Raw genomic sequence first — 26,484 nt, 5'->3', positions numbered from 1 at the left:
TCCCTTGCTCTGCACCTGCTTGTCCTCTGCGTCCAAGTTTCCGAAATGGGCCGAGGCAAGATAGTGATCCGTCGGATCGACAACTCCACCAGCCGGCAGGTGACTTTCTCGAAGCGGCGGAACGGGATCTTCAAGAAGGCCAAGGAGCTAGGTATCCTCTGTGACGCCGAGGTTGGCCTCGTCATCTTCTCCAGCACCGGCCGCCTCTATGAGTACGCCAGCACCAGGTCAATGGATTCCATTTCATTGCTTCAGTTTCCTTTCTTGTCTTTTTCTACCTTTTTGGCCTATGAAAGGCCAGCTACTTGGTTATCAGCTACATGGTCGCTGTATTGATTAGCTTCTGATACGTGTGATTTTACCTTTGAAACTTCTTACTATTTTCGAAAATCTTGTCCAAGTTGTATTTCTGCATCTTTGTACCAAGGCACAAAGCCAATTAACCAACCAAGAGTCCAGTTCCCTAAATATATGCATGCAACGACCTTGAGTAAGAAGGATATATATATATATATATATACTCCCTTTCAAAAAAACCAAGAAGAACAAATACTAGGACATATTGTTTACCTTTGTAGCATCATTTCTTTCTTTTTTACATCTTTATTGTTTAGCTTCTATCTAGGAGAAAAATTGTGATGAACTCGTTTCTACTACTACTTCGTGAAGTTTATTAGCACAGTGTTAGTCTTTGCACAGGAATGAAGTACTCCCTCCGTCTATAAATAGATGTCTTAGAGTTATCTAAATTTAGATGTATCTATACACTAAATAGTGTCTACATACATTCAAATTTTGACAAATCTAAGGTATCTATTTATGGACAGAGGTAGTAATAAAGATCTCACCAAATTGAAGAAGTGATAGATATATATAGGTGTAGGGTTTCCTGGTATTATGCGTGAATTCTCTGCTGACGTCAGTTAAGGGATGGCATTTTTTACGAGAAAGGGATGACATCTAGCTTGTCATGGCCAATACTTGTTCGTATAAAACAAGTAAATTATTTTTATCGTTACTTCTTTGTATAAATACATGGAAAATATGTGCTTGCTTCTTTCAGATCAAGTTATACTACATAGGAATCTGTTCTGATTAGTGTGATGTTCGTTTCATGCAGCATGAAGTCAGTGATAGATCGATATGGCCGAGCAAAGGAGGAGGAGCAACTTGTCGCAAACCCCAACTCGGAGCTTAAGGTATGCCTTTACTGAGATACATAAATTCTGCAAATCTTTGATATTCTATTTTTGGTCATGTGAAGCTGTCGGGAGTTCTGATCTGTTGTCTTTTAGTTATATCAGTTTTTAATAGTTTACCTCTATAATCACGAAGTAAAATTAACTTTGTAAGCAGCATCAAAGGACAAGTTAGATAAGAGACAGAAAGTTAGGCAACCAGCCTTTGCACTATAAAAAACTGCATGCAAGAACAAGTGCAAATATATGCTGATGCAGGTTCAGATAAAAATTCTGGGATCAAATCACTACACTAAATTGAAGTACCTTCCTCTGGAACAATATCCAAATGCATGCATCTGGGTTGGCATTGATTTGATGTCTACTCATTGCTTGTTTAATCTTTGTTTTGTTCCAAGAAAAATAAATGCCGTCATAGGCCGGAGTACTTTTGTTATTAATTCGTAAGTATGTGGCCTAAGGTCTAGATCAAGTCGATGGTTTTGCTGTGATTACAGTGCACATGCAAGGTTAGACAAGATTTAGGCCGGAGTAGTAGAAAAGTTCAGAATCTATGCTGCTATGAATATAAGTTTGAAGAATGGACAGTTGCAATATTTGATCTTCTGTAGGGTCGGCCCTCATAAACCTTATGAAACAAGTAGTAAGGTTTGAACTGCTGACCAACGCTATATGGGAAAGAAAACTAACGTAGCCTGGCACTTCCTTCGCAATATTTCTGGAAGAGTTACGTACATGTGTAAAATAGCCTGAGTAATAGCTATTTATCAGCCTGTTAGCTAGTCAGTTATTGCTATGTATCGACCATTATTGCATGTAAGAGTCATACGTTACTCTTGGGTTTCATGAATAAAATGGTCGCTATCTATGCGTTTTTTTTCCTGCTTGAATTTTGACATCTACTCTTACTTTTACTATCATGAAACTCTCAATTCCTTCAAGGTTATGTATTTCTCAGAGAACTAGCTGAATAAAAATAATACTACAATCAAACAACATCACACAAACTAAAACATAGCATCCTCATCTGGTATCCCCCCCCCCCCCCCCACCCCCGCACACATTGCCTCCGCAAGAAGATGCATCCAGACTAAGCTTGTGTCATGCATGGTGACGTGGGGCTTTCTCATTGGTACGACGTACTCCTCTAGTGGTTTATCATGGCCCCCCAACAGTGAGGCTCTCTCATGGTGGTCTGGCAGTGTGTGTGCTGCTCCCTCTCTATAACTCTCACCCACTCTTGGACAGGCAGTATTTAATCATAGGTGTTCCCTAGTGCAATTTATCCTCACTCGTGCACACCCCGATACTTTGTCTCTAAAAAACTTCCGAGGAGGTATCCATGGCAATATTGCTCCTAGTGAACGCATTAAGAGAGATTTCCTTTGGAGATCAATCCTATTAAGTCATGGGCCAAGATGTCGATCATATACACCCACAACCATGAATGTTCCCTTTTGAAAAATGGCCATATCTCCAACGTTCGTACATGTGTCATGATGTGCGCCTCAAAAGGGCCCATATGCATCGTGTGTCACGTGTTTTTTCCCTTGACTTGCATACATGTGTAACCAAGAGGGTAAGACTCGTCACGTCCAACCACTCTGGGACTGAAAGTGGTCACTCAAGTCTACACAACAACGCAAGTCTTTCAAGCACTCTTTGTCTCCGAGAAACATTCGAAGAGGTCACCCATCTGTATATTTTTCACAACCAAGCCCAATTTACTAAGATGTTCTTTCAAGATGAGCTTCCAAAAAAATGTGTCTAATTGGTATTGGTACTACTATAAATCCTTTTAATCCTTTGGTCAGGATGGCACACCCTTCCTTTCGTGATGTGTGACGGCTCATAGTGGTGCGTCATGCAATAATGACCACAATGGTAGTTAACGTGGCTCTAACTATTGGCAATGATGATCTGCAAAAAAGGCATGTCTCTTGCAGCTGCTCTGGGTGACAAGGGATTAACTTGTCAATGCCTACAAGTTGTAGACTAGGGTTTTGCGGAAAGTAGAGGGCAAGTAGATCTCGAGGGTTTCAGCCGGAAAAGTACTCGACTCTTAGAAAACTAGGGTTATGCTGACAATGAATCGATCCTTTCTTTCTCCCTCGACTCCCCCTTATATAGGAGGCGGAGCCGAGGGTTTCGTGATGTACAAGTTACAAACACCGAGATACTTCTTTGAGTCCGTCCCGTAGTATTTACAAGTTATTATTCCTAATACAACTCTATCTTTCCAAACGCATACTCAATTGGGCTTCTGGGCTTCATATTCGTCGGGTCCTGAGCCTTCAGTAAACCCCGGGTACCATCTTCGGCAGGCCCATTGGGGATGCCTATGTCAGTAGCCCCCGAGATTTTGCTTGAATCAAAGATTTAAGGAAAATCTCTCTTATTATGATTAACACCTGACTTCTTCTAATTACCAAAATATCTTTCGTAAAATAATCATATATTGTACAGGGATACTGGTAGTTGGGGCTGGTTCATCTGACGGATCAGGTACCAGTTAACTGCTCTAGTGGCAATCCCGCAAAAACCTACTTCAAGATCAAGTCACTGGACATGATCTCGGTATACTGGTGTAGTTCGACATGTGCCTCTTAAGGTCTTACCATATGCCGAACTCCAGTCATATTTTATCGGGTACCTAACGCGTCTGTTAGAATTTTTCTTCGCATATGTTGATACGGAAAAAAGCAGCAGAACGCATTTGGGTGCGATGCCACGCCGCGCGGGACGGATCCTGGGGTCTTACCTTCGCAAAGTATTGCGGCATTCAGAGATTGAATCGCGACAGAGGTGCTCTGAGAATATATTGTCGAGTATATTTTTCGGCTGCTGGAGTAGCACATTTATTCGAGTCATATGATATGCCTCTTTCTTTTTATCTTGCCTTCCCGATGGGAGTATATGAAGAGTTGTATCATAACTCGAAATATGCTCACTATTATTCCTTCAATTTCATCGGGTACGCTGCCAGCGTTCCCGATGGGAGTAGCCCCCGAGGCTACAGCCAAGTATTTATACTTGGTTGTAGGCTCAACTTGCATAACTTCTTCTCTCGACATCTTCAAAGTCTCGACTTCCACTCTATCTTTATTTTATCGGGTGCGCGACCAGCGCTTCCGATGGGAGTAGCCCCCGAGGCTATAGTCAAGTATTTGTACTTGGCTGTAGGCTCAACTTTTGTCTCCTCTTTTTAAACTCCCCCATATATTTTTCTCTTTATACCATCCTATTATCGGAAGCATGAACACTTCTGATGAGAGTAGCCCCCGAGCATTTGAACAAACACTTGTATTTGATCAAAGGCTCCCGAAATTATTCTTTTTATACCGTCGACATTTTCCCTGTCGCTATTTTTCGAAGGAGATCCGCCGAAACTTTGCTTATGGTGACATCAGTGCTGACGATGGCCACGATCATTGTAGTGGGAAGGCGCGAGAGCTGTCGTGTCGCTGTCCAGTGGGCCCAAAATTCTGCGGCACTTGACACGTTGCGCAAGTGGGGACACATGTCCTCCGCTTTTACTGGCACGCGCGCTGTAGCGCTTTTACTGGCATTGGATATCCACGGCAATGCCAATGGATAGTGGACTTGGGTTTTAGAGAAGAGCGTTGGTAGATTCATTGGCTATCAAACAAAGGAGGGGACGAGATTTAACCAGTTTAGGTCCCGGGAGGGTAAAATCCCACTTCCTGCTTATTTGTTCTTGATTATTGATGAAGGTTAGCGTCGTCGTGATGGCTATGGTGGTGAAGCTTGGAGATTAGATCTTGTGTGCCTGTGCGTAGTTCTTGTGTCCTCCCCGATGGCCCCTCCTACCCTTATAAAGGAGGCTAGGTCTTAGGTACCGTATCGTGTTGGTTACAAGTTAGAGGAGAACTGTAGGGTTTCCTAATCTTACCTTTTTCCTTGTTCTGCACGCCGGGATCCTGGGCCGTAGCAGCTAGCTTCCTTTGGGTCTCGTGGTCCTTAGTGAAATGCCATATGGGCCTTCAGCTAGGCCGGACCATTTATGCCAAGAGTAGGGACTCGATAGGTCATACTCACGTCAATAGCCCTCGAATGTCTATTCGAATCATAGACTTGAGTGGAGACTCAAAGTTGCAAGTTATGCAATGTTCAGTCGCAGTCGACAATCATGTAGGGAGCGACCTCTGACTCGGAAGTGCATCAGGATCTGGTGGTAGACAGCAGAACGGGCAAGAAGGGAGATGTCTCACTCCTCGTCAAATATGTCTATGTCATCCTTGAGTGCAGCTGATGAGAAGGGTTCGCCGTAAGCGATGACTTGTGGCACGTTGCAGTGGACACCGGACGGCAGCAAAGCTTCTGTGCCGTACACCATGAAGAACGATGTGTAGTGTGGACCTGTTGGGGGTCATTCGTAGGCTACACATAACCGATGGTAGTTCCTCTACCCACGCTGCCGTTTCTCTCTCTAGCTAAGGGTCGCAGGTTCCGTTTCGTGAGGCCGCTGCAGACGATGTCGTTGGCCTTTTTTACCTAACCATTGGTTTGCGAGTGTGCAACTGATGCGTAGCTGATTTGAATCCATAGTTCCTAGTAGAAGTCATGGAACTCCCTTGAGGTGAATTTAGCGACATTATTGGTGATGATGTTGTGGGGAGCCCTAAATCTACAGGTGAATGACATGAAGAAATTCATATCCGAGGTGGCATCTACTCTGGTGATGGGCATTGCCTCAATCCACTTGGTGAACTTGTCGACCGCGACAAGGAGATGAGTGTGACCTGTGCGGGAGGATTTCTGCAGTTTTCCAACCATATTGAGTCCCCATGGGCAAAAGTCCAGGCAAGGAGAATTGTCCTCAGCTCCGCGGCAGGTGCATGGGGCTTGGTTGGAAACCTCTGCCAAGCATCGCATTAGCTGACGATATCTTTGGCGTATTGTGTTGCGCTGATCTATTAGAAACCTATCGTGAGGCCTTTTGCAACTAGCACCCGACTGCTGGTGTGATGCCCACATATGCATTCGTGGATGTCTAGTAGGATGCTCTTGCCCTCCTCGGTTGCAATGCACCTTTGGAGGATGCCAGATATGCTTCGTTGTAGAGCTCATCGTTGATTATCGTGTAGGCCTTGGAGTGATGGACGATTTGTTGTGCCTAGGTCGGGATCTCCAGCAGCTCCTGACATGCCAGGTATGAAACGTATGGGTGCGTCCAAGTTGATTTTATCAGCACTAGTTCCGCTAGGGTTTAGAGGTAGCTTGCTCGTCCGTTGCTACGGGTGCCTCGATGTCGTAACCAGGCGCAACCCCCGAGTGCGTTGTCGACTTTGTAGGGTAGTGGGGGGTTTTTACCTTTATTGGTCGCTCGTTGATTTGCTCCAGGAAGGTTCCAGGTGGTATGGGCGTGCAACTGGACCCCCCGATGTTAGCCAGTGTGTCGGTTTCTTCATTGTTGGCGCGGCCAATGTGGTAGAGTTCGCATCCGTCGAAGCTGCCCTCCAGGAGGTTGTACATATCGTGGTAGGCGATCATGTTGTCGTTGACTGCATCACATTGCTTCACTATCTGCTTCATGATAAGATTCGAGTTCCCATATATCATGAGGCGGGTAGCACCGCGTGCTTTGGCCATGCGCATGCCATGCAACAGAGCTTCGTAGTCAGCTTCATTGTTGGAGGCATTGTGGAAGTTCATCCATAGTGTGTAGCGCATCTTGTCTCCTTGCGATGATACAAGGACAACGAGGTGCCTGCTACTTTTATTCTCTTTGAACCATCGAACTACATGCTCCAGGAGCTGGAAAGGTCTTGTGGACTAAGTGTTTGGGCTTCAATCCAGTCAATGGTGAAGGCGGGTAGTACCTGCAACCTTATCGCCTTGAGCTTCTCGTAGGTGATATCTCGTGGAGAGAGCTCGATTCCCCACATGTAGACTTAGTCCGTTAATTCGGGATTGTTGAGTATATATGCAGGACAACGGGGCCTCGCTTACCACCACTATTAGGTGTTCCTGGATGTAATGGTGCAGTTTGTGCACCGTCATGAAGACACCATATACTAGCTTCTGGTAGTGTCGGTACCGATGCTTGGTAGGAGGACCTCGCTGAGGTAGTATATGGGGTAATGCATCCCATGGGTTTTCCTACATACGCATACTTGACGACGAGCACGGTACTAACCACTTGATTAATGGCGGCAATGTAGAGTAGCATTTTCTCCTTCTCGGGGGGAGTGTCCAGGACGAGCAAGGTTGGCAGTATGTGTTTGAGGTCCTCACAGGTTGTCCGTGCCTTTATTGTCCACTCGAACTTGTCGGATTTCCTCAGCAGCTGATAGAATGTAGCGCTTTTTTGTCGAGCTTACTGATGAAACGGATGAGCCCCGCTACACATCATTGCGAGCTGTTGGATGCCCTAGAGATCTGTCGGTTGCTCCATTGTCATGATTGCTTGTATCTTCTCCAGGTTTTCTTTGATTTCCCTCGGGGAGATGAAGTGCCCGAGAAGCTATCACGCGGGACCCCAAATATGCACTTATCCAGGTTCATCTTGATGTGGTATCAATCGAGGTAGTCGAAGGTCTTGTGGAGATCTTGAATTAGTGTGGCTCCATCTTTGGTCGAGATGACCACATCGTCTGCGTAGACCTAGATGTTCCTGCATATTTGTTCATCATGCAGGCTTGCATGCACCTTGTTGCCTGCATTTTTTAGCCCGAAGGGAATTGTTGCGTAGTAGTATACACCGTAAGGTGTGATTAAGGCGGTATTTTCCTCGAACCTTCATCCGGATTTGGTTGTAGCCTCAGTAGGCGTCAAGGAAGGAGAGACACTCGCAGCTAGTGGTCATGTCAACTATTTGGTCGATGTGCGACAACAGGAAGTGGTCCTTCGGGCAATGCTCATTCAATGTTGTGTAGTCTATGCCCATGCATGTTACTTCCATGTTTTGTTTGGGACCAACACTGGGTTAACTACCCAGATGGATTGTTTGATCTCCTGGATGAATTTTACTTCGAGGAGTCTATTGACCTCCACGACGGTGGCTTTGCATTTCAGCTCTGAAAAGCGGCGCTTCGATTGCTTGATGGGTCTGGCATCTCGACACACCTGGAGGGCGTGCTCGGCGAATTCCCTGGGTGCACCTGGCATGGCTGTTGGACACCAGGTGAATATTTTCCAGCGCTCACGGAGGAATTTGATGACCGCGAGTTCCTATGCGGTACTAAGGCTAGTCGACACGAGAGACGCCTTGGAGGAATCCGTCGGGTGTACCTGATGCGCCCTGGTGTCGTTGTTGGATTCGAATGCCAAATCATGTGCGGTATTTTATGTCACTAGGAGGAGGGTGTGGTCTTTTGACTCCTTGAGTTGTGCAAGCTCCTCATGCATCTCGAACAATTCAAAGAGCTTACTAAAATCATGGTCGCGGTTGTTGCAATGGGTGAATCTCTCGTTGATGGTGATCGTGTTGTTGCGCCCAAGCATCTTCGGCTTGAGGTATGCGAGGTGGGGTACTACCATGAACCGCGCGAACACTAGTTGCCGAAGTACGGTGTGGTACTACACCGACCAGTCGACTACCTCGAAGTCGATCTTCTCGCTCCTGAAGTTATCTGGTTTGCCGAAGACGATGCCTAGGGAAAATTTACCTAGGGAAGGACAGGCTTCCCTGGGACAATGCCGTGAAAGGTGATGTCGGTGGGCACAATGTTCGTTAGAGAATGGTTCATTGTGTGCAAGGTGTTGGCTAAGATAAGGTTGATTCTACTTCCTCCATTCATGAAGACATTGACCATCTCGTACCCATCGATTTGGGCTTCAAGTACTAGGGCGGAGTGGCCTGGACGTGGGACTTGAAGAGGGTGATCTGCTCTATTGAAGGTTATACTTGTCTCTGACCAATCGAGGTACTCGGGTGTGGCAGGCGGCAATGCTACAGCCAAGTTCACCTCTTGAGTGATCAGCTTTTGGCACCGGTTCGAGGGGCGTCTTTTGTGGATCGTGCATACATTTCCGAACGAAGGTGCATATGTGTTGGCTTTGTTAGCAGGTACCGCAAATTGTTGTGTGTGTTGAGGCTGTTGGATAACCGCAAACTCTTGTTGACCATGCTGCAATGGTGGTGGTGGCAGTGGACCATGCGCCACGGTCCCACGGGATGCTAAGTGGCTTTGCATATGGGCGTAGGCTTCCTGCACCTTCTGGAACTAGCGGCAGTCTTTTAGGAGATGACTCGACTTCTTGTTATCATTTTCATCCTTGTAGAAGTGGATGGTGCAAGGATGTGAGAGTAGCTAGTGAGGCGATGGTGCGTCATCACGAGCGCGACATGATCGCCATGCACAACTTTAATTGTGGTAGCCTCCTCCGTCGCGGTGGCTGTTGTTGAGGTTCTCGTCGTCGCACTTGTCATGGAACCCGGCCTCTACCAGCTCGATGTCGTCGGCTCCCTCGTAGCCACAGTTATTGTGTTTCCTTCTATGATAAATGTTGCAATCACGCCTGCGCCCCCGAATTTGTCGGGTATCTTGTGTCTGCATCATCATCATCTACCAAGCGTGCGGTTGTTGTGCAGAGAGTCATTGCCATCCGCCCATCGGTTGGCGATATCCACCAGGTGAGCTATGGTCTTTGGTTTGACGCAGCCTAGCTCTTCCTTGAGTTCTCACCTACGCAGGCCGCAGTTGAAGGTGTTGATCGCCCTCTCCTCGGAGATGTCCTCCGCGGTGTTCTTCACGATGGTTCATCGTTGGATGTATGAGCGTATCAATTCGCCTGATCTTTGGGTACACGTCCACAACCCTTTGATGGATGCGGGTCGTTTATAAGTAGCCTGGAAATTTGGCGCAAAGCTATTGACCAGGTCATCCCAAGTGCTGATGGATCCCACAGGTAAGCCCTTGAGCAAGGAGCGCCCTTCAACTCCAGTTGTAGGGACTGCATGGTAGTAGTTTTTGAACCTCCTTGGCATCATGCCGCTATGAGCTAGTCCTCCGGCCAAGTTTTTGGATCTTTGAGCCGGTCGTACTTGGGGGTTTTGAGGTCAACTTGAAACCCTTCAGCATCGGGATCCGGTGGACGCAAGGGTTGAAGCATCCTGCACCGCATGGCTCGGCGTGTTCGTCGGAGTCAGGGGACTCGGTATAAGCGCACCATGTGGGGCCTGACGACCTTGCGTTGTGTGATGTTGTTGCGGGCGTAGTATTCGTGTGATCCTCGTGCTCGCCATGGGTTATTGCAGTGATGCGGTGAGTGCTCGTCTTGCGGAGGCGATCGGTCGGATCGCCGAGGCGCGATTTCCCTTTCAGTGCTAAGCTTCCCATCTGTGATCACAGCTCCTACTAGTGTTTGTCGATCGGTGAAGGGATGCTCGGGGATCGTTCACCGGATGCAGGTAGGCAACATATACATAGAGTTGTGATTAGTGTGGCTTGCAACAACTTGGCCATTAGGTTGCCCGTTGTGCCCACCAAAGTCAAGGCTTCTTGATAGCTCGAGTGTACCTTCTTTGACGAGGCCGAGAGCATCGCTTCGGCGCCACGCCCGAGGTAGAGTGCTTTGATGAGGAAGAGTAAAAGGAGGACAACGCTCATCACTGTTGTATTGACTCATCAACATGTTGCTTGTGATTGTCGAGTTCTGCAGTCATGCGTACATGCTCCCGATGATGGACGGTATGGTAGGCCATCAACTCCTCCTGTGTCGAGTCCGTCGGCATAGGGGTCGAGCCTCTTATGACCTCGTTTGCATTGTTCCAAGCCTCCGAAGGGATGTTGATGGTTGTCCGGTTGGTCCCTCTATCGTTCCCATTGCCGCCTCCAGTAGTTTCTTCAGCTCCGGTGGTTTGTTCCGCTCCGGTGATAGGGTCGATGACCGCGCATGAAAACGTGTTAGGTGTGTGTTGCTGCTGCAGTTCTCATGGCTGTCTTAGCCGCCATCATGATCTAGTGTGAAGTCATTCGGACTCGTGACGTAGTAGGTGTCGCATTTGACACAGAAGATTCGCGTTGGGATCGTTGGAAGAGCCGACAAAATATGGTGTGGAGGCCACCGCAACGGCTGATGGCGATGTTGGATCCCCCGGAGTCGAACGGTTCGACTATGGGAGACGCATGGTGCCCACCGTGTTGGCGTGGAAGCGTAGATCTCCAAGCGCTAGATCCACCCCCTCGTGAAAGGAGTGGAATGTTTGGCACGAGGCTGGCGGGTGGGATGAACGTGAGGGATCCGAAGTAGATCTGCTCCCCAGAAGGCGGCGATTCATAGATCGTCGATGCTGGAGCCGCTGAATTCATAACTCTAGTACCTAGAGTTCCCACAGATAGCGCCAATTGATGTGGGGGTATCCACGGCAATGCCCATGGATGATGTAATTGGGTTTTAGGGAAAGAAGAACATTGGTAGATGCATCAGCTATCAAACAAAGGAGAGACGAGATTTACGTAGTTTCAGGCCCCCGGAGAGTAAAACCCTACTTCTTGCTTGTTTGATCTTGATTATTGATGAATGTTACAACGTCACCGTGATGGATATGGTGGTGAATCTTGGAGATTACATCCCATGTGCATATGTGTAGTTCTCATGTCCTCCTTGACAGCTGCTCCTAGCCCTTATAAAGGAGGCTAGGCCTCAGGTACCGTGTCGGGTTGGTTAAAAGTTAGAGGATAACCCTAGAGTTTCCTAATCTTGAGCTTTGTGTCCTTGTTCTACAACCATGGTCCTGAGCCATAGCCGCCAGCTTCACTTGGGCCTCGTGGTCCTTAGTGAAACGCCATGTGGACCTTTAGCTGGGCCAGACCATGTACGCCAACAGTAGGTACCCAATGGGTCATACCGACATCGCCTGGAGCAACGAGCATAGACTAGATGCTCTCTGGTAGGGCGGAGGATGGTGGTGGTGTGTTGGCTGGACCAACAAGTCCTGAGCTTCGAAGACAAGATTGATAGGAGAGACAGGTTTGGCTTGATCGGGGCTCATGAAGGTGGCGGGTGCCTGCTTTGTTGCCTTGATTATGACATCCTAGTTGGAGTTCTTTTCTCCTGGATCAAGATGATCTCGGAGAAACAACGTCGTTTGACTTGGTCCTCCTCATATTCGAGGACCCCAACGCCTGGTATTATGTTCCCTCTTGGGGTATCATTTTGAAGATGGAAGTTGATGGAGAGACATATGGTTGGGGGCCGTTATTTTTCGGCGGCTTTGTGAAAACAATGATGGGGATGAGCTAGGTCAGGATCGTGGCAAGGTTGCGGTACCTCACTATTTGGCTTGTCCACGAGTTCGTCATTGTCAATTTGTTGTAGTGGAGTTGGATCTACCACGATGGGTCTTGATGATGATGACATGGAACGGTTGGTCCGGCTCATTTATCCTTTGTGGCACTAACATTGCATATTTCTCCTTCACAGCTCTTCCTCAAAATAGGAATTTCCCTATTGCCGATGTGCCTAGTCTACTATTTGGTAGATCTTAGCGAGCCTTCACGCGACTGTTATTACCAATTATTCATTCACTAATGAAATAACTTCAAAAGGAACACTTATTGGACAAGTACCCTTATTTAGGAAGCAGTCATTTTTTTCTCCTCACACTACTTTTAGAGCCTCTTCTTTTTGCACGGATTCTACATCATGTTGGAGGTGGCGAATCTGCATGATGTAGGAGAGCTCATCGAGCACATGCACACCATCCTCTAAGCGGTCTATGAACTCACCATAGATTTTCCATCTATACTATGTGCAAACGTTTTGACAACCATCATCCCCACGGAAGATCTGAATGAGATATATTTTTTATTCTATAAGATAAAAGGACAAGATGAAAAAACTGCAATCTATAGAAGGAATGAAGCACATACCTACGAGCTAGGAACATTGACAGATGACTTTTGCATGATTTCTAGGGCAGATCGAGTGACATAACCATCTCAGGATAACCTGCATATCTTGATCTTGCACATCATCTCATGGGGAAGGGAGTGTTGCGAGATAGGGTTTAGAGTGGATAGTGTGAAGTGATTAGTGGCGAGTGCAGCGGTGTGGGTAGTGGGGTAGTAGGGCAAGTGTTTTATGTCTTAAAGTGGAAATAGGAGTGGGCATTACATCGGCATGGACAGTGGGGCTAGGATTTGTTTTTTGGACCCTTGAGTAAGTGCGACATAACTATATGGGACGTGGTTGTCCAAAGTGCCCATAGTGGTCCAATAGGGTGGACTTTAGTGGGTCAACAAGCTATACCAACAATATCCGATGCGGATATTCCATGATGCATCCATATAAATGAGGAGCCCATGCTCCAAATTAGTTAATCGGTGTTCATGCCGAAATCCTCATTCACCATTGTCTATATTAATTAAATTGGTTGCATGGATTTGTATAATTGTTCTAGTTACACTAGGTTTATCTTTTTGAACCGATGAGTCGAAAATGTTGAACTGAATTTTAGGTCGTTTTGCTTCTTCATACATCTCCTAGAACCTAAGAACACAAACAACTATTGATGTAACATCAAATTTCTAGAATTAATATCATTCACATGTATTTCTTATTTCATTGGAAGAAGATTCACATATAGATCAAGGTGTTTGGCATGGGCTCTTATGATTGGGTCAATCGGGCCTTTGATGCATAAGCCCATAGGAGTACATAAGTTTGTAACCATATTATTTTCCTACGATTGACGCATGGTTATGCATGAATGCATGTCTTCGTCTATGCCTTCCAAAAAAGTGAAAGTCAAAGTTCATATGAAGTGGGTCTAGAACCATGACCATCCTAATCGGTGCGTTCCAATCCAACACAATATCAAGTCATCTTAGAGTGGTAGTATTTAATGGAGTGTTAGTCTTGTCTATGAATATTTTCTTATGCTCGTTGTGATGAGCAATGATATTTTCTAAGTACCCTTGACATATATTTTGGAGTCACAATTTCCTTCCAAAGCTATTTCAATGCATCAAAAGGCTATCACGCCAACACTTCAGGCTTGAACACAGTCGTATGCTTTCTTTTTGCCTCTATCATGGCCGGCTAACATATCTTATATCTATGAAAGACATTGGATTTTTCTTGTAACGAAAGCTCGTATTAATACTAAAGTTGCATCAACGTACACATAGGCACGAAAAAAGTTCACAGACGACAATTATTCGTAGAAAGATAAATCTTGAAAATAATATGGGGGAGATCGATTAAAACCTAAACACATGCCTACCACTCACTCTAGTTGCCCACATTTCAATGCCACTAACTCTCAATCCATTTTATAAAGCAAAGACCAGGTACAGAGCCATTTGCTTAAGTATGTAAATTATAATGTTGACGAATACTCATGCCATGGATAAAGATCAAGGCCTCACATAATTATGTTGTATTGTGAAGAGACATGCACCTCATTTAATACCTAATGCACATTTCACATGTTTTTAAGACTTATCCTCCCCATATATCGGTCGCAAAAGAACTATGGATAATTTACAAGTCACAAAAGCCACGTCTATATTGGTGTCATCCACTTTGGCCATATTTTTAATGAAGTCTCATGTCATCAATGCTAGTATCATCACTAGTCATTAATTTCACATACAAAGATTCTTGAAATATATATTGCTTGTCCTCCAAATATAGAAGCAACCCGCAATCATGAATCACAAGTAGTTGTGTCATGTGGTTTTACTGTACACCTCACATGTGTGTCGATGGTAGAGGAGAAAGGTTTGGGGCAGCGCAACTGTATGGACAGTGGGGGTGCATGTAGCCGGAATGGTGGGCAACGGGAAGTGGGAGGTTGATGGTAGGTAGTGCACGCTGGCAATGCAAATCTGTAGATGGCGGCATACGGTGCGATGGAGAGGTGGGGGAATGGCGGATTTTTGTTGGTGCAGGGGAACACAGACACTCTACGAAAAGCAATGTGTGAGTGGGAGGACAAGGTTGAAAGTAAGAGGGGAATTTCATTTCCGCCTCTGGTTGTTCGATTTTTTTTCTTGGTTTGGAGAGGGTTCCTATTCTCTTCATAAATCTAGGAGCAAATAGAATGAAGTAGATGCTTCCCTACAAATAGGTGCTCAGAGGGAGGGTTGAAGTGTATATTTTGGCAAAAACCTCTCAAGTATGGGATAGAGGTTTGGGGTTGCTCTTAGCATCACCTTTCCTCAACATCTGTTTTATCTAGTCATTGTTCACATGTGTATCTTTGCCTCTTTTAATTGATGTCTTTCTTGCACGTTAGAAAGCACTAAAGACGTTGAGTATGATGTTTGTTATCTTATGTTATTCAGAAATTGCAGCTTTTGGAAGGAAAGGCTTATTCTTTTACCGGCTAGTTGATCAACCTATCTTCTCCCTCTCGCTCGTATTGTCCTCCTCTCGTCATTTCAGTAGCCGATTACCCCTCGTATAGTCCTCCTGTCGATGTTAGTGCTCCTTCATGCACAAAAGCATGCCTCTAGCGACGCTCCACCTCATAACTACTTGCTCAGGTCCTTGCTTCTTTGTGGATCGTTGTTTTTCTGATTGTCTCTACTCCTTTGAGGTAACCTGTTGCTCCTATGCGTGCATACGGCCTACTACTCATTCTCCCACTCCTCCGTATGTTGTGGCTACATATCCTCCAACGGACTACCCATGCTCCGCCCTCACCAGGCATGTGATGGTTGAGGACAAGTGTGGGGGGCTTCCCCTGGGTGAGTTCAGAGGGAAGCATGAAATTCCTATCTCCATTCACGCCTTTCAGTCAGAAAAGACGATGTCCGCAAATGGATTGGTCCCAAGGTTACGTGATCTAGCTTCGTCAGGCATCAGAACTGGCCGATTCTTGTTCGATGAGCTATAATTGATACATGGTGGTGCCACCATTGTTGAAGGGGAGTGTTGTCAATTTTTACAAAATTACTTATGTTACAAACGGTGTTTTGAAATGCTAAATGTCTATATTTTTTGTTGTGTACCCAAAAGTAAATCCATGTGGCACATATGTTGATGCGCTAGCTTTTTCGTTGCAAAAGTTCACGCGTTTTTATACATTTTACTTCAACCAAATGTGGATTTGCTGCATACATCAATTTTTTGCTCAAAATGTTGCAACCTTTTACCACAACTTTAGATGTTACTCAAAGAAATTGTTTCAGGCAATGCTGCACACACATAAAAATTGTTGCACTCTAAAACGGGATCATATTTTGAAGTTTAAAACAATTTTATATGTACATCGATATATTATCTACATAGTTAATAACTTTATTCATGCGCTAAAAAATGAGGACCGCTATATGTATCTGCATATATGTTTTTATATGCCCCAAATAAACTATTATGTTTTACTTGGTGAACATTTAGGCCTACTTGTAAGCCAACAATTTTATTAAAAATGGAACGCGGTCAAGTCGATGGTCTAGACGTTTATTTTATATTTACAGTGAGATAAACACTAAGTTATATCAATGTAAATTGAAGTGCTCTTTCATTTTTACATCTCCTGTGATTTTCACATCTCGAATTTCCTTCTAAAAGAACTGCAGGTGAGCAAATCTGCACAAACTAGACCAACCTCAAAGGGTTTTTAATAGACTTTTTTTTTTTTAAACGAGGCAAAAGCTTTGCCTTTCATTGATATAGGAGAAAAGAGTTGCCCGTTTATGAGGAAAACTGGCAGAAAACCGTTACAACACGACACCACACGCCAGCCCCGAGGCTGCGCTCCACACGGGTCGACGACCAACCAGGTCGCCACCACACCTCAACGCAACAGGCGGAGGCGAAAAGACCGGAGCCACCGCTCCAAACTACCACGCCGGCCCCGAGGCCGCGCCCCGCCTGGCCGAAGACGAACCCGCCTCCACCGAACCACCAAAACACTCCACAAGTCCCTCTGTCCGGTGGACGTCCAAAGCGAGGCCTCAAGAGGCAAAGCGACATAAGAGTGCCGCCCACGCCCGATCCCGCGAAGGATCTAGGGTTTCCCCCGGAGAGCCCGGTCGGAGATCAAGAAACACCCGCTTCGACGACGCCTACAAGAAGGATGCGGCGCCCACGGGCGTCACCGTCGTCGGTCCTGGCCGGCCGCCAAGACAAAGCTTTCGCCTAGCGAAGAGTCCCGAAACCTCGCGCCCGCCTAACAAGGACCGGAACAGACCACCACCTGCAACCGCCGCATCGCGACCCCCGGAGAGCCCCGCAGCCTCAAACGCTCAACTTCAACCTCGAGCCGCCGCCGAGCTGCACAGCCTATAGCAAACGAAGTACCGCCGAGAAGCACCGTGGGCGTCGCCGAAACGCCACATAGAGGGGGCACCGACCAACACCAACACGGGGCTCGAGGACGAACTCCGAAGACCGCAGCCATGAGCTCCAACACACCCGCAGGGACGCCGCCCCGCCATCCAGCACCGCGCTCTCCCCAGCAGAAGGGCAACGCCTCAGCCCCGGCACCCACGGCCGAGGCAGCACGACCTGGGACAATCTCGAGCCGGCCCGCCTTGCCTGCACCGCCTGATCCTGAGCACGTGCCGCCAGGCCCCGCCTTGCCTGCACCGCAACACCACCGCTGCAACCACATCCACACCAGGAGACTACGCCAGCGAGAGCACCCTGGCCCGACCAAGCCCAGAAGGGCCCAGCAGGGCCCGGATCTGGGCCAGCGGAACCCGGCCGCCGCCATTGCACCGCACCGCCCGCCGCTCCGGCGTCGTCGCGACACAACGCAGCCACACCGCGCACCAACCGCCGCATCCGCTGCCAGCCGCCATGCAGCACCGCCGCCGAGGGAGAGGTCCGCCGCCGCCTGACCGCCGGCCCGCTCGGGGAGGTCTCGCGCCGGGTGGAGGAAGAGCCACCGCCGCCGGCACCGCCCGGGCTTTGCCCGGCGGCTCCCGCCGGCGGCGGCGGCGAGGGGAGGGTGGAGGAGGACGGACGGGGGGTAGGGTTTGGGTCGCCCTGGAGCCGCTCACGGGGGAGCGACCCGAGGGCCTGCCGCGTTGGCTCCAAGTGCTCTTTAATTTTTACATCTCCTGTGATTTTCACATCTCGAATTAATCACATCTCGAATTTCCTTCTAAAAGAACTGCAGGTGACCAAATCTGCACAAACTAGACCAACCTCAAAGGGTTTTTAATAGACATATGGGTTACCCATCCAAATAAGTGAGATGCTTATATCTCTAAACGCATTTAGGCTAAAGAGTAGAGACACGCCCTTATAAATCAGGTCCTCAAAAAGCTGCTTCCTCACCACTCATTATACAACCGGGGAGTAAACATGAGTCCCACTAACCAAAAAAAGTCGGCACCACCATTATCGACCACCATAAAGACAGCTAGAAGCACACAATATAATCGGTAGGAGCTGAAGCTATTGATCCAGAGGACCAAAAGACCGCAACCTCTTTAATGACCACAATCACCTAAGTGTCAATTGGTATGACCACACCAAGACTAGGTTGAACCATAGAACTTATATTCCCGTGATTTTATATGTTAGCAAGAGGGTTGCTAAATTTATTGATTATGAAGAAAACGATACAGAGCTAGACTAGGTCTGAAGCACCAGAGAACAAAAAAGATGCCGGTAAGGCAGAACACACTACACGCACAGCCAGACAATCAAGTCACACTGCTAAAAAAGTACACACTGAAAACCATCGCATCGTCGTGATCTGCCATGAGCATTTTCGTCAGCCTTGACAGCGCTAGAGAGGGGCGACATGCCTAGGACCTTTGAGAAAAGACCAAAATGGCTCATCTAAGGCTCCCTGCATGTGGAGTGTTGATTCCTCCACCACCGCACTAGCAACGGGTCCCTCCGAGGGAACATGCCACCAAGCATCGCTAAGCGCCATCATCATCCGATCTGTAAGACCGGATCGGAAGATGAGGGCTGCTTCATCGAAAACTTCAACAAAGAAAACGATGCCTGTAGCCACCGCCATCAACTCATTCAACTACATCCGGCAGCTTCACACCCACAAACCCAGGAAACCAGGCAGCCCACCTTGCCGGCTGAAACCACGGTGTCGAAAATTCACAAGACGATGTCGTCAAGAACACAAATACTTAACATGGAACAAAATAAAATAACTTAAAGAGTAGCAAAAGGAGCGGCATCTTTGCTCACCAATATCAGCCTAACTAGTGGCTTCTTTGGTCCGGCTCATATGAACTTTGGACGCGGACAAGTAACCTTGTGGTGGCACCCTCCAGGACCAGCTCTGAACTGTTCACCTGAATTGCACTAACCGGTCACCTGAATTTTCTCAAACGAAAGAAGAAATTCTCAATAAAGACCTTACCTCAAAATAAAATACTGCAATTCAGCTGTAGAAAGATTACTACTGCAGTCAAGTCATTTTTTTATCATCAATTTATCTTCTCCAATCTAGTTATAATTGGATGAAGGTGACAAACCGTTCGACAGAGAGCAGAAAGGCACAACTGGATGAGACTTTGATCTGAAATCACCCATCTTAATCAATCTGTGCTGAATGGCATGGATATTGCGCAAGTCCACATAATGAGTTAATTGCCGTGTTTATCCAATAAAGTGCCCATAAGTATTGCATAGATGCTACCCTGAATTAATGGCATGGGCATGTTGAAAATTTAGCTAACTCAGATTAAAAATCTCCAAAGAATAAATTCTTTCAAATTGAAGAGAATCTCACAGAAAGAACCTTGGAGTGGCGCTCCTCATTAGAACAGTTTGTGTATGTCAAGCTGAGCCGAAGGTTTTTCAACCTGCAACATATTGAACACAGAGATAATGTGATTTGAACTCAACCTAAGATCAGTTAACACAGCTCCTTCTGTTTTACATTCAAATGGCTCATCAAACCAACTACAAACTAAACATTAGGCGAAGCCAAAACAGCATTAATAAACGAGACATGTATTTCCACTAATTTCTCCAGTTACACAACAACCTCGAGGATTAGAGGTTGTAAACACTGCAGACGTTGAACCAAGAAGGAACAGCAAACAGACAAGTATAACGTTTCTGCAGCCTAGCAGAACATCAGATAACATCTTTTGTCCAATTCCTAACCTTCAACTGAACCACGTAACATGAAAAAGAAAGAACATAACATCAGAACATTTTGGAAGGAACAGAGGAACTATGAAGCATTTACCTGCACCCATCCTCTGAAACTATCTACAATGCATAAACCATTTACAGTTCACACTGAAACTTTTGAGATGACTCGCTGACAATTCTGCTTGAAGATAAGACAAACTGCAACATTCTATTGCCAAGGGAAATGTTCTACCAGCGAGATCATTTACCAATTTCATGACCTGCTCATGTATCTCTTCAGGAATTCACATGCTAACATAACAGGTATAATTGGTTCTAGGACTTAGGGAGAATATTTGTTTGAATTAGGAGTGACATCATGGAAGACAATCATCACGCGGTCAAGAGCTTAGACAATCTTGGCACAAACTTACTGGACTTGAAGTACCAAATGAAAAAAGAGACAAGGTTTCCCATTTGCGTTGTTTTTGTTCTTTGAGTTCCTTTGTCCTTGCTTAGCATTTATTGTATAAGTCACTCCATGAAAGGAGTTGCATGCAACACCATGTGATTCAGTATTTTCAACTTAACAGCGTATAATCTAGTAACTTACTGATAGCACAACCATGTTTGTCATGTCTATTTCAATACTTTTTGCAAACCTGGATGTGGCACTATTTTGACTGTAGTTTCAAATTCAATAGTTCTGGCAAAGGGAGGCAGCAAGCTTGAGACAACAACTGCACAACTTGCAAGAAAATCATCGGTATGGCCTGAAAACCTGAAATTTTTACATACGTATTTATCAGAAATTCATCATAGGTATAAGGAGCAAGCATAAACCATTGCCAGCACACATACATAACTTCAAAACAACTTGACTGTATGGAAAACACTCCGTGATACTGACATATAAGAAGTCAACACAAACAGCAAAACTCATGCACTAATATCTAGTAACTGTGTCAAAAAATATGTAGATTGTTGCATTCGCAAGCAGATAGTCTTTCCTATGAAGATAAAAAAAACTTGGTTTCGGTAACAATGAACTTAACACATGAGCATAGAATACTTTGCATAGGAACTAGAAAGTGATATTACCTACTTTATAGAACAATCTTCCATTTATTTGAATGTCAAATTCCACTTCTCAAAAGTGAAAGAAAGAGAAAATGGAAAAAAAAACATTGCAAGCCTTTTATAGATACTTTTTTAGATATTTGTTGTTACTGTCAGAGCACTCTGATTTGCCTTGGTATAGTCCCAAATCCTAACCAACAGAAAATTAACACCTGCACATACCTACAGAATCCCTGATGTAACTAACCTAACAAGGTACAAAACAGTGCAATGGTACACTTCACCTATTCACAACTGAATCAGACATGCAAGCTTGTAGAAATTTTCACTAAACATTCAGTTACAAATCAGAACACAAACAATGATGTTTGATTGCAGGCAGTTGATGGGGCAAGATCTTTCTGGAATGGGTGTCAAGGAGCTGCAGACTCTAGAAAATCAGCTAGAGATAAGCCTACGCTGCATCCGGACAAAAAAGGTCAGCCTGACAAACACTTCTAACATCTGCACCTCACTGTCTCCTCCAAGAAGACTAACATACAAGGACTAATGATTCTTTCAGGACCAGCTCTTGATTGATGAAATTCATGAACTGAATCGTAAGGTATGACAGCGTTTTGATATTAGCCTGAACCCTGTAGATTGTTTTAACAAACTGACTCTGATGATGGTTATTTGCAGGGAAGTCTTGTTCACCAAGAAAACATGGAACTGTACAAAAAGCTTGACCTAATTCGTCAGGAAAATGTTCAGTTATATAACAAGGTATTTGAAAGTTATGGTAGATGAATATGTGATACAAGCCTATAAATTGATTGGCTTGCGACTAATTCTTTGCTCAGCTCTCTGAGACAGAGGCAGTAACTGCAGTCGGCCGAGATTCAAGAACTCCATACAACTTTGCAGTTATTGAGGATGCCAACGTTCCTGTTCATCTTGAACTCAATTCCCCGCAGCAACGAAATGATGCTGAACATACTGCACCACCTAAACTAGGGTAACTTGCTTATTCTTCATTGGATCTACTGATTTTGTTCTCAGTTTTTTATATATCCGATCATGACTTACTGAACACTTGCAGACTGCAACTACATCCATGATGATTATGGGGTATAGGTTACTCGTATTATCAATATTCTCAAGGGATACAATTAAGAGTAGCCAGAAGTAATATTGAATGTAAGTTTGTAACAAACCTAAACCCATAGCAAGACATAAGCAGTTTGCACGGGCTGGTGATTGATAAATGGTACTCCCTCCGATCCATAATAAGTGTCGGGACTTTAATTAAAATTTGTTTAAATTTGAACTAAAGCCCCAACACTTAATATAAATCAGAGGGAGTAATGTAAATTTGTTTCAAATAAATGTAATGCACAGAGGATACTGCGAATGATTGTAATAGAAATATTTGACACGTTCTACAAGTTTGCTGAAACAAATGACAGCTGCAAATTGTGTGCAAAGCTTTATTGACAAAAAGGTGTGAGCAAATATCAGGTACAGCTTTTTTCATCTTGATTCATACACAGTTTTATGCATGGCAGACAAGCAATTCAGGTTTACACATGAGGCAAAAAATGTATTGTGAGTTGTGACACAGTTTACACTTCTTCAGTTTATCTACATGGATACCCACTTCACATTTCTCTAGTGTCAAGTTTTCCACAAGTACCTAGTAAAAGTAACACCCGGAGAGAAAATAACTGGAAATACATACATAGTGATACTATGGCAAGTCAGCTGCACTGACTTACACAGTGAATTTTGTCTGTTCCTATATACTTGTAAACTAATATTATCAGTTGGTTATATTAACACTGATTGGATGTTAATGTGGACCTCAAGACATTGGTTGTTTAAACCTCTAATTGTATGTACTCCCTTCATCTGGATAGATAAGTTCCTCTTTTTCAAATTTCAAGCTCTGGCCATCTTCTTTCACAAATCTTTTGTCACTAGTCAATTTTGTGCACATAACGCAGATACTATTGGCTTAATTCTTGGCCAAAGCATTAACTTTAATAATCCAAATCACCTCACATATACAGAGTAAATATTACCGCCGATCAATATTGCACCCTCCATTCCCGTGGGCGCAGATTCGCTATGGCCAAAATTCCTCAAAAGAAGGTGTGGGGGCTAACTTAGCGCTAAGGCTGCCGAAAACAGTGCCCTGGTCGCAAGCCCGTGCTCCTCCATTGATGGGCCACAATTCACAGTGGGACTGGATTTGTGGGCTTCCAGGCAGATTGAGTAATGCCCAGTGGCTATGAGATGGGACACAACCATCAAGGAAAATTAAGTCCTCTACAGGGCAATTAAACAGGGGGGAAATGGAACGAAGTGGTCTTTGCTGGACCTCCTTGATCCTTGCAAAAGAAAATGATATGTGCCTTCCTTATATGGAGGGAGAATGCATTCATAAAAGGGAGGAATCATATCTATTTATATGTCCGTGTCCAATAAAAAATGTCCTTCCATTCCACGACTACTTCAACCACATGTCAAAATAAAATAGATTAAATTAAACTGGATCTCCATCAAACCCATGTGTCTTTTATAGATGAATTCTAACAATTGTTCAGATAACTCGTGAATTTGAGCAAACTGCATAAACATTAAGGTCTACGACAAAGTTAGAATACATTATCTACTTAAGCATTCTTAATGATCTTGTAAAGATCCAAATACATGAACAAATTTATGCTACTAACTCTGTCCATAAAAGGATGTCCCAAGTTTGTCTAAATTTAGATGTATCTAGACACTATTTGGTATATAGATACATCCGAATTTAGACAAATCTTCGACATCCTTTTATGGACAGAGGGAGTACTTCTCATGAATAATAGAGTGTGTATTGTGCAACTTACGATTCTCTTGCAAATTATGCAGTTGCTGCCTCTAGCTTGCCGCCTCCACTTGCAGCAACTAGCACAAAAGGAAATAAATAATTTAGACCAAAAGCTTTACGCGAAGTGAAATAACTGAGATTATTGGCAACAAATAATATGAAGTACCAGCACAAATTTGTTACTTAGCAAACAAGAAGATACTTGAAGGAAATGCATAACTCATTTTAAAACAGAACAGATTTATTCTAAAAAGGGGATATCATGTAGAATGCTAGTCAATATAGATTTTATTTTGAAAGGGAATATCAATGATTATTATTCAATCTCAAACTCTGAATGCCTTCTACATTGTTGCATCCACAATTACATATCATACTGCATATGTAAAGAATATAATGAAAATGGCAAAGGTTCTATGTAACAGAAGAGGGAGTTGATCCCTAACAAATTATAGATTCTACTTTGTGCTAACAGCTATTCAGACAAAAAAAACAGCAGCATCCAATGCTAAAAAAACAGTACCGAGCACACAATCTCACTAAGGCATACATAAGTCTAGGTCAACGGAACCAAAACAACTAAACTACTCACTCTGATTGTATCAATACTACAGGTACAGATTTTTTTCTTAGTCCATTTGACAAATGTAGGACAGAATAGTATGTCTAATCACTCCCTGATCCCTTTAGTGCCCTTACCTAGGCCCTAAAACAGAAAAAAAAAATTGCCCAGAGTAACAATATTGTTACTCTGATCCCTTTAGTGCCCTTACCTGGACCTAAAACAGAAAAAACTTTTTAGTGCCCTTACCTAGGCCCTAACAGATTCTTTACCTGGCAATAACAATATTTTGCCATTGTAAGTTTGTATTTTATTTGTTTCCTTCCCAATAGCAGTAATGATGTTAGCATGATGAGATATCTCTAATACTAACCACTGATGCAATGGCAAAATACAAAGCATGTAATTCAGCAGTACATTACAAGAGTGCTGTTGGATAATATCACGTAGAATGCATTGACGCGTCAAACCAAAATTTCCACAAACAAGTTGGGTAAAAAATTCAAATGTTTTGACTACACATTTTCCATGATGACTCGTTTGTGCCTACAAGTATCAGTGTTACTTTCCTTTCCAAATGGTGAGAACAAACAAATTTTGGCAGTGGTCAAACATGCAGCGGATAATAAATATCGCCACATGCTTAAATTGTACTTGACCAACAGATCAATTCTCCAGGGACCATTCTTATATGCTATACAGGCTCTATATTTGGCATAATATTTTGTATTTTATTGGACCGGCATGCTTACACATTCAACTCCACAAAGATATTACAATCCTATCAATCTAACTAGCATCATAATACCCGAAGGTATTCCGTAAATGCCTTGATTGCTGCAAGGACCAGAGACACTCTAAGATCCAGCTTAAAACGGACCTAGTCAGTTAAGGATATATAAGCCCAATACTTTCGAAACTGCACTTGTTCTTCGCTGAAATGAATATTGATTTCAGAGAAGGGGTCATTTAATTTTAGTGGCATATACACGAACTTTGTATTAAAGGACGTAAACCGAATAGGTATTGCAACCCAAAGCAATTTCTGGAGCCCTCACAACTAGGAAACAAATGTTCTGAATTTTTTATTACTATAGTCCAGTATTTGCAAAAGGAAAATATGTTAAGAAGGCAGATTTGACAGGAAGTCTAACCCACCCCCACTTCGAGTAGTTATTATATCTGAAATTTCCACGGTTGTTATTTACAGAATTAAGAATCAGGCAATAAACTACACATCTTAAGTTTCTGGAACTATCTCCGCAACCCACAACATGATAACATACAGGATCCCTAGAATCTGGGAAAACTGTGACACCCTCCAATAATGCATATGTAGAACGGGATCTCCCACATTGCAGCACATTGAAGCACATTGAGCGCGAGCGACTCAAAGCAGCAAAATAAAAGGTCGGCACCGTTGATTCTAGCATGAGTTTCAGCCCAGTAAATAAAGTAGAATAACATCTAGCGTGACGTTGCGCCAGCGCCTAGATCAAGCCATGAGCTCGTAATTTTATGCTAGGACGATGGCTAACTGAACTTTTAACACGGGAGATGAACAAAATCACACGGAGTTGCACATGCACACAATTCACTCAGCGGCGACAGACAATGAGGGAGAACAGAACGCTTGCGGAGAAATTAGGAGACGAGGATGGATGTTTCACCTGACACGCCGACGCTGAAACCCTAGCCGGGGTAGACACCATAATCGAGGTCACGGCAACCAGATGGGACAGGAGCTGCGGTGAGCCGTGATATGGGCAAATGGGGAAGCTCAGCCGGCGGGCGCACGG

At 44.6% G+C, this 26,484-nt stretch overlaps 1 protein-coding gene and 1 long non-coding RNA gene across 3 annotated transcripts; one reads left to right on the top strand and one right to left on the bottom strand.

Moving 5' to 3' along the window:
- On the top strand, positions 1–22,366 carry LOC124674049 (MADS-box transcription factor 27-like). The gene is made up of 8 exons (XM_047210084.1): positions 1–227; positions 1,121–1,199; positions 20,891–20,952; positions 21,645–21,744; positions 21,829–21,870; positions 21,948–22,031; positions 22,109–22,263; positions 22,348–22,366. Exons 1-8 carry the CDS (start codon positions 46–48, stop codon positions 22,364–22,366), a joined length of 723 nt encoding a protein of 240 aa, XP_047066040.1. The 5' UTR covers positions 1–45.
- LOC124674050 lies at positions 18,764–26,484 on the bottom strand. Of its 2 annotated transcripts, none has more exons than XR_006992928.1 (6): positions 26,356–26,484; positions 24,143–24,200; positions 19,846–20,967; positions 19,465–19,744; positions 19,290–19,396; positions 18,764–19,174 (listed from the first exon to the last, which is right to left on the bottom strand). It is a non-coding gene; the product is annotated as an uncharacterized LOC124674050 (long non-coding RNA). The 2 variants fall into 2 exon arrangements; XR_006992929.1 differs by having other exon boundaries at positions 19,290–19,418; positions 19,580–19,744.

Source organism: Lolium rigidum, chromosome 7, assembly GCF_022539505.1.
Source record: "Lolium rigidum isolate FL_2022 chromosome 7, APGP_CSIRO_Lrig_0.1, whole genome shotgun sequence".
NCBI classification, from domain to species: Eukaryota; Viridiplantae; Streptophyta; class Magnoliopsida; order Poales; family Poaceae; genus Lolium; species Lolium rigidum.
Note: the sequence above shows the minus strand (reverse complement) of the source record. Positions and strands in the feature narration are given on the sequence as shown.

Coding starts and splice junctions, on each gene's coding strand:
- LOC124674049 (XM_047210084.1), top strand. CDS start 46: ATGGGCCGAGGCAAGATAGTGATCCGTCGGATCGACAACTCCACCAGC. Junction 228..1,120: donor TATGAGTACGCCAGCACCAG/GTCAATGGATTC, acceptor CGTTTCATGCAG/CATGAAGTCAGTGATAGATC. Junction 1,200..20,890: donor ACCCCAACTCGGAGCTTAAG/GTATGCCTTTAC, acceptor CAAATTCAATAG/TTCTGGCAAAGGGAGGCAGC.